This window comes from Phodopus roborovskii, unplaced genomic scaffold, assembly GCF_943737965.1.
Source record: "Phodopus roborovskii unplaced genomic scaffold, PHOROB, whole genome shotgun sequence".
Lineage (NCBI taxonomy): Eukaryota > Metazoa > Chordata > Mammalia > Rodentia > Cricetidae > Phodopus > Phodopus roborovskii.
In genome coordinates this window covers 1,941,949-1,956,403 of record NW_026126597.1, presented here as the reverse complement: position 1 = coordinate 1,956,403, position 14,455 = coordinate 1,941,949, and the positions used below count along the sequence as shown (strand labels likewise).

General features: G+C 45.8%; 1 protein-coding gene across 2 annotated transcripts in view; it reads right to left on the bottom strand.

Annotated features, from left to right (window-relative positions):
• The window catches only part of LOC127236843 (voltage-dependent calcium channel subunit alpha-2/delta-3), a 775,613-nt gene extending 761,398 nt beyond the window's left edge, over positions 1-14,215 (bottom strand). For both annotated transcript variants that reach the window (XM_051204755.1, XM_051204756.1), the window contains exons 1-2: positions 14,058-14,215; positions 13,312-13,393 (exon numbers count right to left, since the gene is read on the bottom strand). In XM_051204755.1, the coding sequence (XP_051060712.1) occupies positions 13,312-13,393; positions 14,058-14,179 (204 nt within the window). In that variant the 5' untranslated portion in view covers positions 14,180-14,215. The remainder of the gene's footprint in view (positions 1-13,311; positions 13,394-14,057) is intronic.
• Positions 14,216-14,455: the final 240 nt, after the last annotated feature.

Sequence of the window (14,455 nt, the reverse complement as noted above, 5' to 3'; positions counted from 1 at the left end):
CAGATTTGCCAAATAATGGCCGTCTAGCCCATCTGGACTTGGATTGAAAGCAAGGAGAAGGTGAAGGGCCTTGAGTTTCAGGATGGGTTTTGAGTGTTCAGTAAACATTTGAAAAAATATATACTGTCTTCTCTCAACCTCACTTATTATAGAAAATTCTCCTAATGACCCAGTGTGATGAAATGCTTTGGCTGCTAGAGATTCACTAGAGGACAGTCTTTCCATGTGGAACTCTGGTATACACATGACACAACCGAGCATAGGTTGCAATATCTCCCTTTTGCAAAAGCAAATAAAGTAGGTTTCCAGTAAAGGCCAGGCAGGGTACTTAGAGGGTCCCATCAGGACACAGGACTGCCTCTCCATGTCACCAGGAGCCATAAAGTCTTCCCCTTCTTCCCTTTGTAGCCTGGGTGCCCTGACATCTGGGCAACATTGTGACTTGGCAGTCAGGACCCAGCTTCCTTCCATGTTTGGACCATTCCTATTTTTTCTGTGAGGTCCAAGGTCTTTTCCTGACGCCTATGCACTCATAGCTAGAAGAGCTAGCTCCTGGCACATACAAGCTATTCCAAAGTCTCCTCACTTCCTCCACAGTGAACAGACAAGGCTCAGCTGGAGGGTAGAATGTTGGCATAGGATCCTCCTGACAACTGCCTCACCAGTGCTCTATCACAGAGAGATCAAGGTCTCCACAGAGAAGTGCTATGTCTGAGAGAAGCTGGATACAAATGCCCTCTAAAGCCTCTGCACATGAAACCTGGTCAGGTCTGGTACTTGGGAAGTAGAGGCTGGAAGGAACTCTTTTTGGAAAAACTGCCTCCCACCGAATCCATATCATCGAATTCCCATGGCCCAGAGAAACGCCCCAACACTTTCAAGTCTAATGCTTGCACTCCTTCAGAGGATCTGCACTTAGTGGGTGTTCTCAAATGGGCTGGAAGGACAGACAATGGAATCTCTGGGCCACAAATGCCAACAAGAATAGCCCAAGGTGGCTCCAGGATGTTTCATCCCAAGGTTCTCTCCCTGCATAGAGACACTAGAACCAGCCCTTGCCAGCTGGATATAGTCCATGTGGGCCTGGAAGCAGGGCTCTGTTCAGTCTGCAGGTGTAGGAAGCTGCAGAGATGTACTTACCTCCAGACAGCCTGCAACACACACCTAAGAAATCTAGTGTCACTGATATAAACAACAGACAACACAGAGATTAAAGGGAACCCCTCCCTAAGAAGGCCAGGTCATGCTCTGCACACAAGTTGAAGCTGGAAGGACCTCTGTGGGGTGAGGGGGCCAGGGTGGGATACAGGTGAAGCTTGATGTCCTGTGAAGGTGAAGGGGAGAGAAATTAAAATTCACATTTCTCCCTAATGTCACCGGGAATGTGGCATCCGAGCACTTTATGGAATTAGCTGCTGCAGCTTCCTAATTGCCTTTGCCGAATCGCCTCCCCCAGGTTGATGGTGGCGGCTGCTGCGGCCCCATCAGTCTCGCTTGGTGCTCCTCGTGCACCCGCGCGGCACTGCAGTGCTCCTGCTGCAGCTGCCAGGCCCTGTGCTGCAGAGGCACTAGGACCCCTCAGCACAGCTGCGTGCTTCCAAAAGAGACTCCCTGAGCTATGGGTACAGATGCAGATGGGCAGGGGTGCTCCCCAGAGGCAAGGAGGGGGTCATCTGCCTGGGAAAAGTGGAGATGGTGGACTCTGTTGTCCAGCCATCAGTGCCTGCTGGCATTCAGAGAGCTGTGGGTGAAGGACCCGCCCATAGGGCTTCAGAGCAAGATACTGTCCCCAGATGGATCTCCAAATTTTGTGGCATCCAACAGCCTGGCATTGGAGCTCAGAAACTGGGCACCAGACAATAAATGGAGAAAAGGGCAGAAGTCCTTCGTCCTTCGCCTGTGACCAGCAGCATTCTATGCATCATTAGCCTGCAAGGACAATGAACAGGCTGGGCAAGCTATCCCTTCCTTTGTTTATCTGAAGTGCATGCCACAGGAAAAATGCTGAGTACCACTCCAAAGGTAGCTCTATGCCAGGTGCTGAAGGGGAACCCTCTCCAGGCCAGAAGGAACAAAACTGTCCAGAAGGAAGCAGATTCCTGCTCACTGTACCCCGCCTACCACCAAACAGTAGACAAGGGGGCCTCCAGATCTCACACATCCCCAGGCCTTCCAGAGGCTTGGAAGAGTTGGCTAGACTTATCCCACACAAAATGAAACTGATCCTGGGGTCAAAGGGCCATGGCCTTCAAGATGGCTGTCAGTGTGTGTGTGGGGGGGGGGCAAAATGTAGGTTTCACTGAGCGAAAAGAAAAAAAGAAAACAAAACAGGCACCAGCACAACAAACATCCAGGAAATAGAGACAAATAATGGACCAGAGTGATTCTAGCCCATTAAGCAAGGAGCAAAAATTGACTATGTATTTTCCAGACACCCAGCTCTATGTGACTACCGTTGCGTGACTCTGGACTTAAGCTTACTGTGACTTCCGTTTTTAGAAAAGGAACCTATGTCCTCATGTAAAGCTAAGAAAGGTCAGGCTGGATTTCAAAGTCACATCTGTCTGGTCCCAGGGTCTCAGAGCCCATGCTGGCTATTCTATACCACCATCAAAAACCTCTATGGATAATACACAAAGGGGAAGTTTACCAAATCCAATCAGAGTCTTAGACAGCAAACCTAATGAGGGGAGGGCTGACCCTCAGATGAAACCAAAAGACAAGTGACATCCTTCTGTTATAACAACAGGAAGAACTACAGAAAAGTGGAGGTCCATGGACCCTCACAGTCTCTTTTCAATGCCTTGTTATACAAGTGAATGACGAGATAGCCAAGAAATGAGACAATGAAGGTCACTGGGAAAAGATGGGGGACTGCAAACAAATACCTTTATGAGTCAAGTATATACAAAGACCAAAGCAAAGGAAAAATGGCAGGCCCTAGGAAATACCCAGAGCCAAACTCTCACCCCACCCCACTCTAAGAACTGGGATTGAGATTCTACAACCAAGACCCAAAGCCTCAGAGTGAGCCCAGCCCCATGTTCTCTCTGTTTCCACATCTTTAGCAGAGATGACATTAGACCTCAAGGATAATTCTAATTCTGTTTAAATAGGGAAAATACAAGGCACAAACTACAAACAAAAAAAAGAAGAAGAAGGATGCCAATCTCATCATTATTACTGCCTCCTAAGACTCCCTGGTAAGGTTCAATGACAAGCAGCTTGCAAATGTCTGCAAACAGTGCCTCTGACACCCGAGGTCATCGAATGGCTTCTTGGAGACCCACACTTCCTGGTGCGTGGAAGCTATGCCCCAGGAATCCAGGAATAGTAATAATGGTGGAAACAGCATTGCAATGGTCCACTGTTTGTGAACACTTCCTCAGAAATACTTCTGAGAATCCTGCATGCATCTTCTCACTTGGACCTCTCAATTCCACCCTAGAAGCTGGTATTCAATAGCCTATTCAATAGCCAGGAACACTGAGGCTCAGCAGCTGACTTAAGGGCCCCTGAGCCCCTGAAGCAGTACCATCTAGACCACAACCTGCCTTCTTGATGCAGACACTCAGCTCTCCACAGATGACTGTTCCCAAGACCAAGCACTTCTCTTAAGAGCAGATTTGTAAGTCAATCCTCGGCTTGCTTTCTATGTCTCTATATATTTCCTATCAGCCTTAAGGCATTTATTTCTAGAAAGAAAAAAAAAACAAAAACAAAAAAAGAATGCAAAGCCTGCTACTCAAGTAGAAAATCCAGCTATGGGGCCATAGCTCTGAAATTCCTGTTCTCAGTCATTTTCAAAAGATAAGTGAGTTGTGAACACTCTGTGGAGAAGATTATACCTTCTTTCAGGGTGCCCAGGACTCTTGATATTCTATAATACTTAAACTGGGAATAACACTTCAGGTTTTTGTTTTGTTTCGTTTTGTTTTGTTTTTTGTTTTTGTTTTAATTAGTTACCAGTATTCCTCTAAAAAAAAGAAAAAAGCACAAAACTATCAAACACACCCACAGACAGACACAGAAGTCCTGGATTTGTCCTGACTTTTAGTGATTGGCTTGAACTATTCCATCTGAATTAGTATGCAAATTCTTTGTGAAACCAAAAGCCAATGGTGTCCCCACCCCTGCCCAGACCAAAGCTAAGAAAGAATATTCAAACTTCAGCATCACTGCGCTAGAAGCCAAATGAGTTGCACTTCTTTCTATCTGGAGAGACAAAAGTCTACGCCCACTGAGCTTTTACATATGGCACATTCGTTTTGCTCTACTAGACAGTTCGCCAATGATGGGACCCCATGTGAAATAGAGTACAAAGCTGTATGTTATGACTTAAAAACTACCTGCATCCAATAGATTTACAAATTCCCACATCTCTTGTTCTTTATATTTTTCCACCTCTACCTCAACAAAATACAATGGGAAAGCCACCATAGATGGTACAAGACTATAACTCTTGCCTTACATGTTTAACTTGTACATTGCTTTCAGAATTACTGCCCAATGTCACAGCAAGAACAAACCTAAACTCTACAGCTGCCCACCTTTACCATGGAAGACCAGAAGTCTTCCAGTCACAGCAGTTTTACAGGGTTATCTTTCTCCTGTTGGACCCATTCCTATACTAAGATGGTACTGGAGTGACCTAGATGCATACTGCCCTTGCCAACCACCATCTAACTAACCACTTAGCTCTGTTGCTGTCCTCCAGCAAGCACTCATATCTAGTATGGCACAAATCTGAGCTGCTGGACTTCATCATGGGGGCCCAACCACAAACAAAACTCGCTGGGGAGCACATTTTGGCAGCCCTACTGAAGACCATGGATATGGGGGACTATAAACAAGAGCATCATTTTTCTAGTCCACAAGCTTCACCTGTTCATGGTGACCCCATAGATTAGACTCCAGCTGTGCTCAGTTGGGTTGGGCAACACAGGCAGATCTACTGAAAAGGGAGGCAGAGAGCTGAGGATGGAAACACCCCCATACTGAGCTGTTTCACCTCCAAAGGCAAATAATATGGGTCACTTCAGTGTGGTAGGATACGAATGGACATCAGCTACTCCAGTAGGAACTTCTCAAATCACACCAAACCCTCAAAGAAAACACAAGAGTGCATTTTCTTCCTCTCCACCCCAATGGGCATATTCTTGTATACCTGAGCTGACTATGACCTTGGTGGGTTTCTGGAAGCCTAGGGCCCATCAGGCTCTACAGCTCTGTGACTCAAAACAAAGGGCTTTTGAGCACTTTCTGCCAATTGGCCTAAATGATGGAGATTTTCTTTCATTACTAACCCTTCACTGACTTCTACCACTGCTTAAATAGCTTTAGGCATAAATGGTTGTAAAAAACATTCAGTTACTATAGCAAACCCCACCTGCAAGACTTTAAGGCCCAGGTAACCAGTGGGGTGGTGAGTTGTACTCATTCGACCTCTTTAAGGACAAAGCACAGGACTGCAGATGCTCAAGGCCAAAACACAACAGCAGGGCTGCCAAGCAAGCTCTGGAGAGGGCAGGACCAGCGGGAAGAGCCAAGGAACACCAGGTGCCCTTGCCTCCTGTGAGGGTGACAGATGGTTATCCCCACACACTGCCTCACCTCTCCACACTCCTCCTTGCCTCCTGTTGGTATCCAGTACCATTCCATAGGAAGCCCTTGGGAGAAGTCTGAACTTTCCAAAGGCCAGTGGGAATCATTGTCCCAGCAGGAAGCGTCTGGCATGCTGTCCAAGAGGCTACTAGAGTTAAGGTATCCGCTATGGCTGCTGCACACACACCTTAGCATCTTATGAGCCTCTCCCATGAGGAGGCTGTAGGGTACAAGCAGCCACTTCTTCGGCCTGACCCACTGCCCAGAAAGCAAGGCAAGGAAGGCAGCAGACAGACCATGGCTGACAGGCTCCTGTGATACCTCCTGTCTAGGAAGAAGGGAGCTAGCCTTCTTACAGATATATGACATTCATCCCGGCAGGAGCTACACTGCAGTAGTTATATCCCTCTGCTCCATAAGATTTGGTTCCCTGTCAGCTACCAGGTGGATTGCCATCCTACAAGGTCCTCATTTACCAACCTATGCACTTACTCACTCTTGAATCCACAGGTATTTAGGAAACCAAGCCCCATAGGGCTTAATGAAGATGAAGACCTGCAGAACTCACATTTGTATGATACAACCCATAATGCCCACAAGAAGTCATTGGCAGGAGCTTTTGATGTGCCAGGCATTGTGCTGAGCACTCTGCATATTTTATTCCATGGACTGTATTGACCTCCTTTCCCACTTAAAGGGACAGGTTCTGAAATGTTATACCACAAGGTGACCCAGAAAGGCAATGGAGATAAGGAACTCAAATCTAAGTTCTTATGACTCCAAGACTGTCCTCCCTGCTGTTATCCTGGCTTTAATTATTTCTGAAGTAATTTCCCAGATGTTACCTCATTTCTTCTCCCAAGCATCCCGTGCCAGAGAAATTCAGGTATTATTAAGTAAGCACAACTTGGATTTAAAAAGATCGCATAAAGTGTGTGGCCAGATGTGCAGGCTTCATTCAGAAGCCTAGCTCAGCCACTTGGAGAGGCTGCTAACTTTTTTAAGCCTCAGCTGGTGATTTGTGAATGGGTTAAACAGTATTTCCCTGCACTATTAGCTTAATGAGGGGTCTGTTGTTGATGTTCTTAAGACAGGGTGCTGTTATATAAGCCAGAATAGCCTCAGACTCACAACCTTCTGCCTCTGCCTCCCCAGTGCTGTACCTGACTTGTTGGAAAGGATTTAATGAAATGACCCTAAAATGGTTACCACAGCACCTGGAAAAGAGAAACTTCGGAGTGAAAGTCCCCTGCTTCTACTGTCAGATTAAGTGACTTGCCCAAGGCTACTCAGGAAATGACAGTAAAGATAAACACACAACCCCCCCCACACACACAAGGTTAGGGACCTTTTAACAGCACATCTCTAGAGCAGTGTATCTCTACAAATGCCCCTCCCAGGTTTCCAGTGCATCCAGGATGAGCAAATGAAGTCTCATAACAAATGAAAGCAGGGATCAGAAGTCTAGGAAGAAAACCAACAAACTGAAATGAAGACATCTGGTCCCACAAAGGGCTTGCCAGGGATCAGTGGACCCCAGACGTGGTTTCACATTCTGCTTTCTGCATCTTGTGACCGACCAACAAGGCCTGAAAATTAGGCAGCTGTTCCTTTCCTTTACAGCTCTTCACATTCCAGATGCATACACCAACCTATATGCTAGCCAAATCCATGCCCGACTAACTACAGTCACTCAGTTCTATCCTGGCATCCTGGTTTGCTCTGTTTGGTGAGCATCTCTAGCAACCCAAGATGATGAGGCCCTCTCCATCAGCAGCATCAGGTACACTCCGAAGTGAGCAGCATCTGCTTTGTTGGCACAGATGCAAACAAGGGCATAAACTTAGGAAGTACAATCCTAATAACAGTTGCAACCCCATATACTGACTAGCAGTTGCTCCCCCTAAAATGTACAACCAGTGGTCTGTGGTATGAACCCACAGCATTTATGGCTGTGCTCAACTTCCCAGTCGGGATCGTTTGCATACATAACAGCTCTTCTAACCTTGAAAGGGTACCATCTTCCAATAACAGGTGTCAGGATAAATGCTCTGAGCTATACAAAAGGAAAGCTGTGACCATCCATCCCTTGTCAAGAGATAATGCTTTCCTTTCCGGTGTGGCCTTGACACACACTATTTGGCTCCTGAATTGTTTTTATCATCCTGGTCTGGGGTAACTGAGAAGTTATAGAACATACACATTTAATACAAATTACAGATGCAATGCCTTATTTAAATGGCCTGCCAACTATTCCGTGTGGCTCAAAGCAAATGAAAACCTGTCATGTTTTAAAAAAACAAAACAAAACAACAACAAAACAACAACAAAAAACACGTATTTTCTTCAAAGTTTATTTGTACAATAATTCTCTGCTGGCTCGGCATGCACACTACCCCACATGTCAGCTATGTAGCCAGCCACCCAAGGCACTGAGGGTGAGCCTAAGCACAGGCCACTGCTTCACAAAGGGCAATGTGAGTCTACTACAGACACTCAGGGAAGCCCCAGGATGCAGCTGCTCCTCTCCCTCACTGCCTGCCTCCTTTCTTTGAAGGGAAGGGTAAATTTTGTTTAATAGACTGGGGTCTGAGAAGGTGCTATCAGGGTCATCAGAGCCAGCCAGGTTCCAGGAACTTCTCTCTGTGGACAGTACTCAAGAGTGCACTGCCATCATTGGAGATGAAACATAGGCCTTTAAGTCTTCATCTAAAAATTGGCATTACACAAAGGTAAAGTCTCACATGGTAATTCACAGACTGACATTTTATAGCATATATTTAATTTCTTCCATGGTCTCAGACACAACAAAACCTCTAGTCAGATCACAGCATCTTAAGCAACTTATACCCATGAACATTCTATGCCTCAGAGACCCTCAAGTCTCGACTCCAGAGCTGTTTCCTCTGGTGCTGCTGTTACAGAAGGTGGGCTAACCCTGAAAGACCATGTGTGTGTGCGGACAAAGCAAAGGCCCACTTGCTAGCTTCAACGCTGGCAAATCTGGATTAATGACAACCCTGAGACAAAGGACTGCTCACATGAGATGTGCACTCATTTTCGCAAGCTCAGCACATTCAGTCATTTATTGGCTGCCTTATGTGGGAGCCCCATACACCAATGGAGATCAATCAAAAACAAAGTCTGAAATCCCAAACTTGTACTCCTGTGGATATGTGCTTCAAATTGAAGAAACAAAATGGAGTGTGAGGGCCATAAGTGCACGGGGAGGGTGACTTCACAGGTCTTATGTTTTTGTTGGTCCTACAACACAGTGACATCTTCATCAACAACAGGAAACACTTATCCATACCTGAGAGATATAGTAACTGGTAGATGGTTTGATACTCATGTTTCTGTCTAAAATCAAACTGGCATCATAATAAATGTAATCATTTACTAATACCAGAAAGGGAGCATCATAATAATGGATCAAAACTTGTAACTGCGACAGAATGGAATCCTGAAGTTCACTTCCAACAAGAATTTCATTCATATCTTCAGCCCCTTGACTTTAATAAACATATGCAAATCTCTTTGAGTAAAGCAGGCTGAAGCAGTTCCAACTAAAAGAAAAAAAAGAGCAGGGTTATCTCTGACAGAGAAGTCTTAAGAAAGGGAACAGAAAGAAAGACACTAAACCAAAGACACACAAAAACTTAGCAAGTGACCACATGGACATTAAGAGTACAAACACCTATCAAATGTGCATCCTGGTAAGAGCAGTCCTTAAGCAAAAAGATTGTAACTGTCATTTCAGAAATGTCAAGATTTTAAAAGATAGTTAGTCTAAAAGAAGAAAGTCTACTAATCTGAAGCGATACTGTGAATGAACACTTGGCAACACAGGTTGAATGTGTCTCTTCTTTATTGTAAAACCAGAGCCTCCTTCATGATCTGGAGGGCTGAGCTTCCTCGGGGCAGCGCAGCATGGAACCCTCAGTTTGTAATTCACAATGTTCTTTGTTAATTATTTAAAAGCCCATTGATTTCCACATTGATGAAAAGTCATACTTGTAAAAATGGCTAAAGGAATTGGCCTTTTTACTTTGCTGACTCTGTCCTGTGGAGAGAGACATCAAGTTTATGTATTAAAGCCATCGCAATAAATAGTTGATAACACAAAAGCCTGCTTGCGCATTTCAAGAATCGAATGGCCTGGTAAGTGCTGGAGGAGGTGTCCGAGGTAACTGTGGACTCTTTGTTGATACTAATGGCAGATGCACATATTACCTATGCTTATCTTCACAATTCTGGAGAACACCACTGGAACCCATTATTCCCAGGGACATTCATCCCCTGAATGCAGGTCTAAACGGAAGGAAATCCCCCTGAGGAGACTCTTAGTGCACATGTTAAAGGTGTGGTGCCTTTGTGTTTAATAGCCAGATTCTCAGACCCATTAGAACACTTCTCACTGAATCCTAGAATAGAGAGGTGATGAAACTACCCTGCCCCAAAGAACCAGACAAAGCACATTCTTTGGGGAAATGAAGCGAGATGGGGCAGCTGAATACTGGCATGAATATGTCAAATAGGAAGTTAATTAAAAGCTGAAGAGAGTGGAAAAGCCTGCAGTATCTGCCAGCGGAGGAGGGCAGCTGCCAGGCACACAGGACCCTTAACTACCACAAAACTGCTGCTGGCATTCACTCCCATCCCCTCCCACTCCACAGCAGAACACACACAACTTAAAAAAAAAAGAAAGAAAGAAAGAAAGAAAGAAAGAAAGAAAGAAAGAAAGAAAGGAAGAAAGAAAGAAAGAAAGAGAAGGAAATACCTGGCTCACTGTGCTTTATAAGATGAAAAATGTCCACTGCAAAGAAAATGAACAAGGTGCTACTCCCATGCCCAACAAGGGCAAAAAGGAAAAACTAGAGGGCAACTCTGCACAGGTCACCTCCCATCGTGTCTCAATCTGTGGCAGGGAAAGCCGTGGCATGGAACAGGGGACAACTGAGGAAACAATGATCCTGTGTGAAACAGTGGTGACATTCAGAGTCCACTGCAAGTCACATTACCTAACAAAGCATGTTGCCAAAATGGCAGATCTCCCCGCGTCTTCAAACCTCAAAGTGGACGGCCAGTTCTTATTTAATTTATATTCACAATAATGACTTTGGAATGTTTAGGCCCTAGATTAGGAAGGAAAGAAAGAAAAACTTCCATTCCAAAAATGAGCATGCTACCTTGATTCAGAACATGAAACGCCAGTTAGAAAACTATATAAATACAAAAAAAAAAAAATTTATGCCATACAGTATGTTTTTTTCTTAATTGAGACTCAAATATAAATGTAAACACCCTCACCTTACAAGTAAAATTATAGTATATTATGCAAACCAGTATTATCACCTGTGAGTTCCCTTAACACAGTGTTGAATGCATTTTCCATTGAGTTTTTTAATTCATTTTCAAAGCACCTCAATTGTTAAACAACAGTAAAGTGAAGGGTAGCTGCATGCTGTTTGGATTTAGGGAAATAATTCCTAATGTGAGAGGCCAGAAACTTAAAAAACAATCAAGGGGTGGGGGGATTCCTGCTTTTCCAAGTGATGCTCCATCTCCCACGCTCAGAGCATCTCAGATTGTCTTCCCATTCATGCTGAACTCTCTAAGCCAATGTTCTTCACACCATTTGAAAGAATACAGTCATATTTGGGAGACCAATATGGCTCAAAGATTCCTACCAAATGCTCCCCAAATCATCTAACATACCCTTTCTGGGCACTTGCAAAGTACTTGCCAAGCAAACTCCAAACCATGGGTAACTCACCATCCCTGTGGTGTAATATTACAAATCCCACAGCTTCAGCAGATAGCCACCCTGGACTCTCCCTGAAAGCATCACTTCCCCCTTCCCCTCAGAATTAGTTACAAAAGGCCAGGCAGCAGAAAGGAAGGGCAACAAAGCCTTAAACAGCTGGAAATAATTACACAATTGTCAAGCTGCAAACACAACAAAAGCAAAGCAAAACTAGTGAATTCAATATCAGAAAATATGCTGATGAGAAGGTGAGAGAAGTATCTCAGTCATTTCCAATTTGCTATTACACAATGACCAACAATAGGGCTGACAGACTTTTGTGCAGTATGCGTGCTTTCTAACTTCCAAGAGAAGAAAAAAGATGTTTCATGTGCTCCCCAAAAGGTGAACTAGAAGTTATGTAAGTACAACAAAGACCCCAAAGGGGGGTTCTTTTGGAGTTGCTACAACTACAACATGCAGATGGGAAATATTTAAAGTTATACAATATGCTCACTCCTTCCAACGCATAGACAAAATACACAGGTTATGTCACAGTCCAGAGCTTGTCACATAAAACATCTGACAAGCAGGCAAAAAGCCAGTATATAGGCAAGGCTGGACCAAATTAAAAGAATACCAGGGGGAAAGGCCATTCCTGTAAACACAGAGGGTCACAGGTATGCAAATGACTGTCTTCTATAAAGGCAGATGGATGTAGCAAGTTTTTATCAACTGATTAAAATTCAATGAACCTCTTCCCAATCTAAAGGTGAGTAATCTTTCCCACAGTTTCGAGGAAACTGGTGCTTGGCATTCTTTGCAGCAGGTATACCTTGCCATCCATTGTTGGGTGATGCTTTATTACGATATTTGAATTTTGTGAGACAAACCATTTCATATAATGCCCCAAAATGCTACTCTCTGAAATGGAATGCCATAAATAAAATATGGACTTGGTTACCAGGCAGCATGCACAACACATATGGCATATTGGCCCAAAAGACACATTTTAAAATGCTGTAAAAGTTAACTTAACAATGTAAGCTGTTTATCCCCATTCTCAGCGAATTGTCCCCTGAAGGCCAATCTTATTTTCTATTGTCAAGAGAATATCTGGACTAATTTGTCTAATTTGCTAACTTGAAATTCTCTTCACCTGCACTGATCTCCAACCCTCACCCTCCCATCCACCAGTTCATTCTTTGTCTTAGAGGGGAGGAAAGGGGGTCATATATCTCACGATGTAATTTTAAGCATAATGTTGCCTATTTGAATTAAAATTGATGCAGTTTCTGATAAAAGCCTAGTAATCAATTTTCCATTCTCATTACGGTACAGAATTATATAGATGCAGACCAATTTCTTAAGTTTGTGGAACCACTCTTCCTAGCTTATTACCCGGCAGTGCATCTGAGTGGAAAGATAACCACATTCATTCTCCTTATCTGTAATGATGTAATGCACCCCAGCCCTGGGTCTAGATGATTGGGGAATAATGGGATTGTACAACTGCAGGGATGACAAACAATGCTGCTGGTATCTCTCTGATACACTAAACCGCACGACTCCCGTGCAAAGAGGAGGCTCAGAAAACAGGCACTGATTCTGCCCCCTTGGATGAAGTTAGCATCTTTTGGCCAGGGAAGCATCTGCTCTCGCACTGAGACAGCAATACCGACAACTGAGAGGAGAGCCATGCAAACACACTGTTTCCCAGCCCCAGCCAGGACAGTGTGAGTGAGTACCGTGCTTTCCTTTGTGTTTAGAATCAAGTGTCATCTAAAAATAACTGGTTGGTAGGGAAGTCACTGCACAGTACAATGCCAAGAACTGGAGATCAGAGAGACTACTCTGATAACTAATGCAGCTCTGGGCTCACGTTTGTTTGGAAAAACTAAATCTGCCTCCATTTTCTGTGCTAGAAAAATCATCGCTGTCTGTCACCACAGAAACCTTACCTTTTGCAGAAGCTGGGAACCCGAGTACTTGGCAGCAATGGATTTTATCTCCCCACCAAAAGCAGAGGCCCACAGCTTCACCCTGCGGGGAGAAACGGCAGAGGAAGAAATGTAACAACCCCTGTCACGGTCACACTTGCACACACCGGGCTGTGGCTGACGGAGCAGGACCATAAACATTTTTAAAAAATGGAAATAAAGATAGATAAGCACTTTCATACAAACTACCAGCCCAAACTGCAGAGCGCAGCGCGGGAGGGGGTCGAGGGTCAGCGGAGTTCAGAATGCGTGAAGTCTCCCTGGCCCTCCAAAAAGACCACGGGCTTTCGCAGAAACAATTGCCTGGTTGCTCAAACACCTAAAATGAGCATAACCTGGCAAATACTACTCTTAACAAATCCACCCATCCCCCCCCCCTTCCCGGAAAAGTGGGATGGCAAGGCAACAGTAAGGGGGGACCATTAAACGGCCCGTGGAAGTTGCAGTCGGTAAATAGGTTCTAAACTTGGCGCTGTCACTTGAGGTGAACCTCTCCAGTTCTTACTCTCCAACCCCAGGGAAGGGGTGAGATGGTCCCACCCCAGTCTCGCGGTTCGGTGCCTAAGCTAGGAGGCAGGTGCTAGAGGCGAGGCCCGCACCCGCCGCGGGTCCTGCCTAGCGGCACCTACAGGCACCCAAACTTGGGCGCCCCGGATCTGTCAGGCGGCGGCAGCCCCTCCCCGGGAGTCCCAGCACCGGGCACTTACACGGAGAGCGGGATCTGCTGCTCCGAGCGCACCACGTCCCCCAGCGCGGCGTAGAAGAGCGCGGTGGCTAGGAGCGGGGAGGCCCCCCGGGACGCGCAACGCAGCGAGCCCAGCCGAGCCATCCTAGGCTCCTTTCGGCACGCCGGCGGCGACGACGACTAGAGCGGCCGCGGAGAGCTGAGCCGGCCGGGCGGTGGGCGAGCGCGCTGGGCTGCCTGCTCCGCCGCGCGCCGCCCAGCCTGCTTCTCGCGCGCCGGGCTCACTTGGGGAGCAGAGAAAAAAAGGATCGGGGATGGGGGGGGGGGGGAGGCGGGGAGGAGGCGGGAGGGAGCGCTGGGGAGGAGGCAGGCGCGGGAGGAGGGAGCGAGACGCGCCTCTTGCCGCGGCGGCTGCCCGGC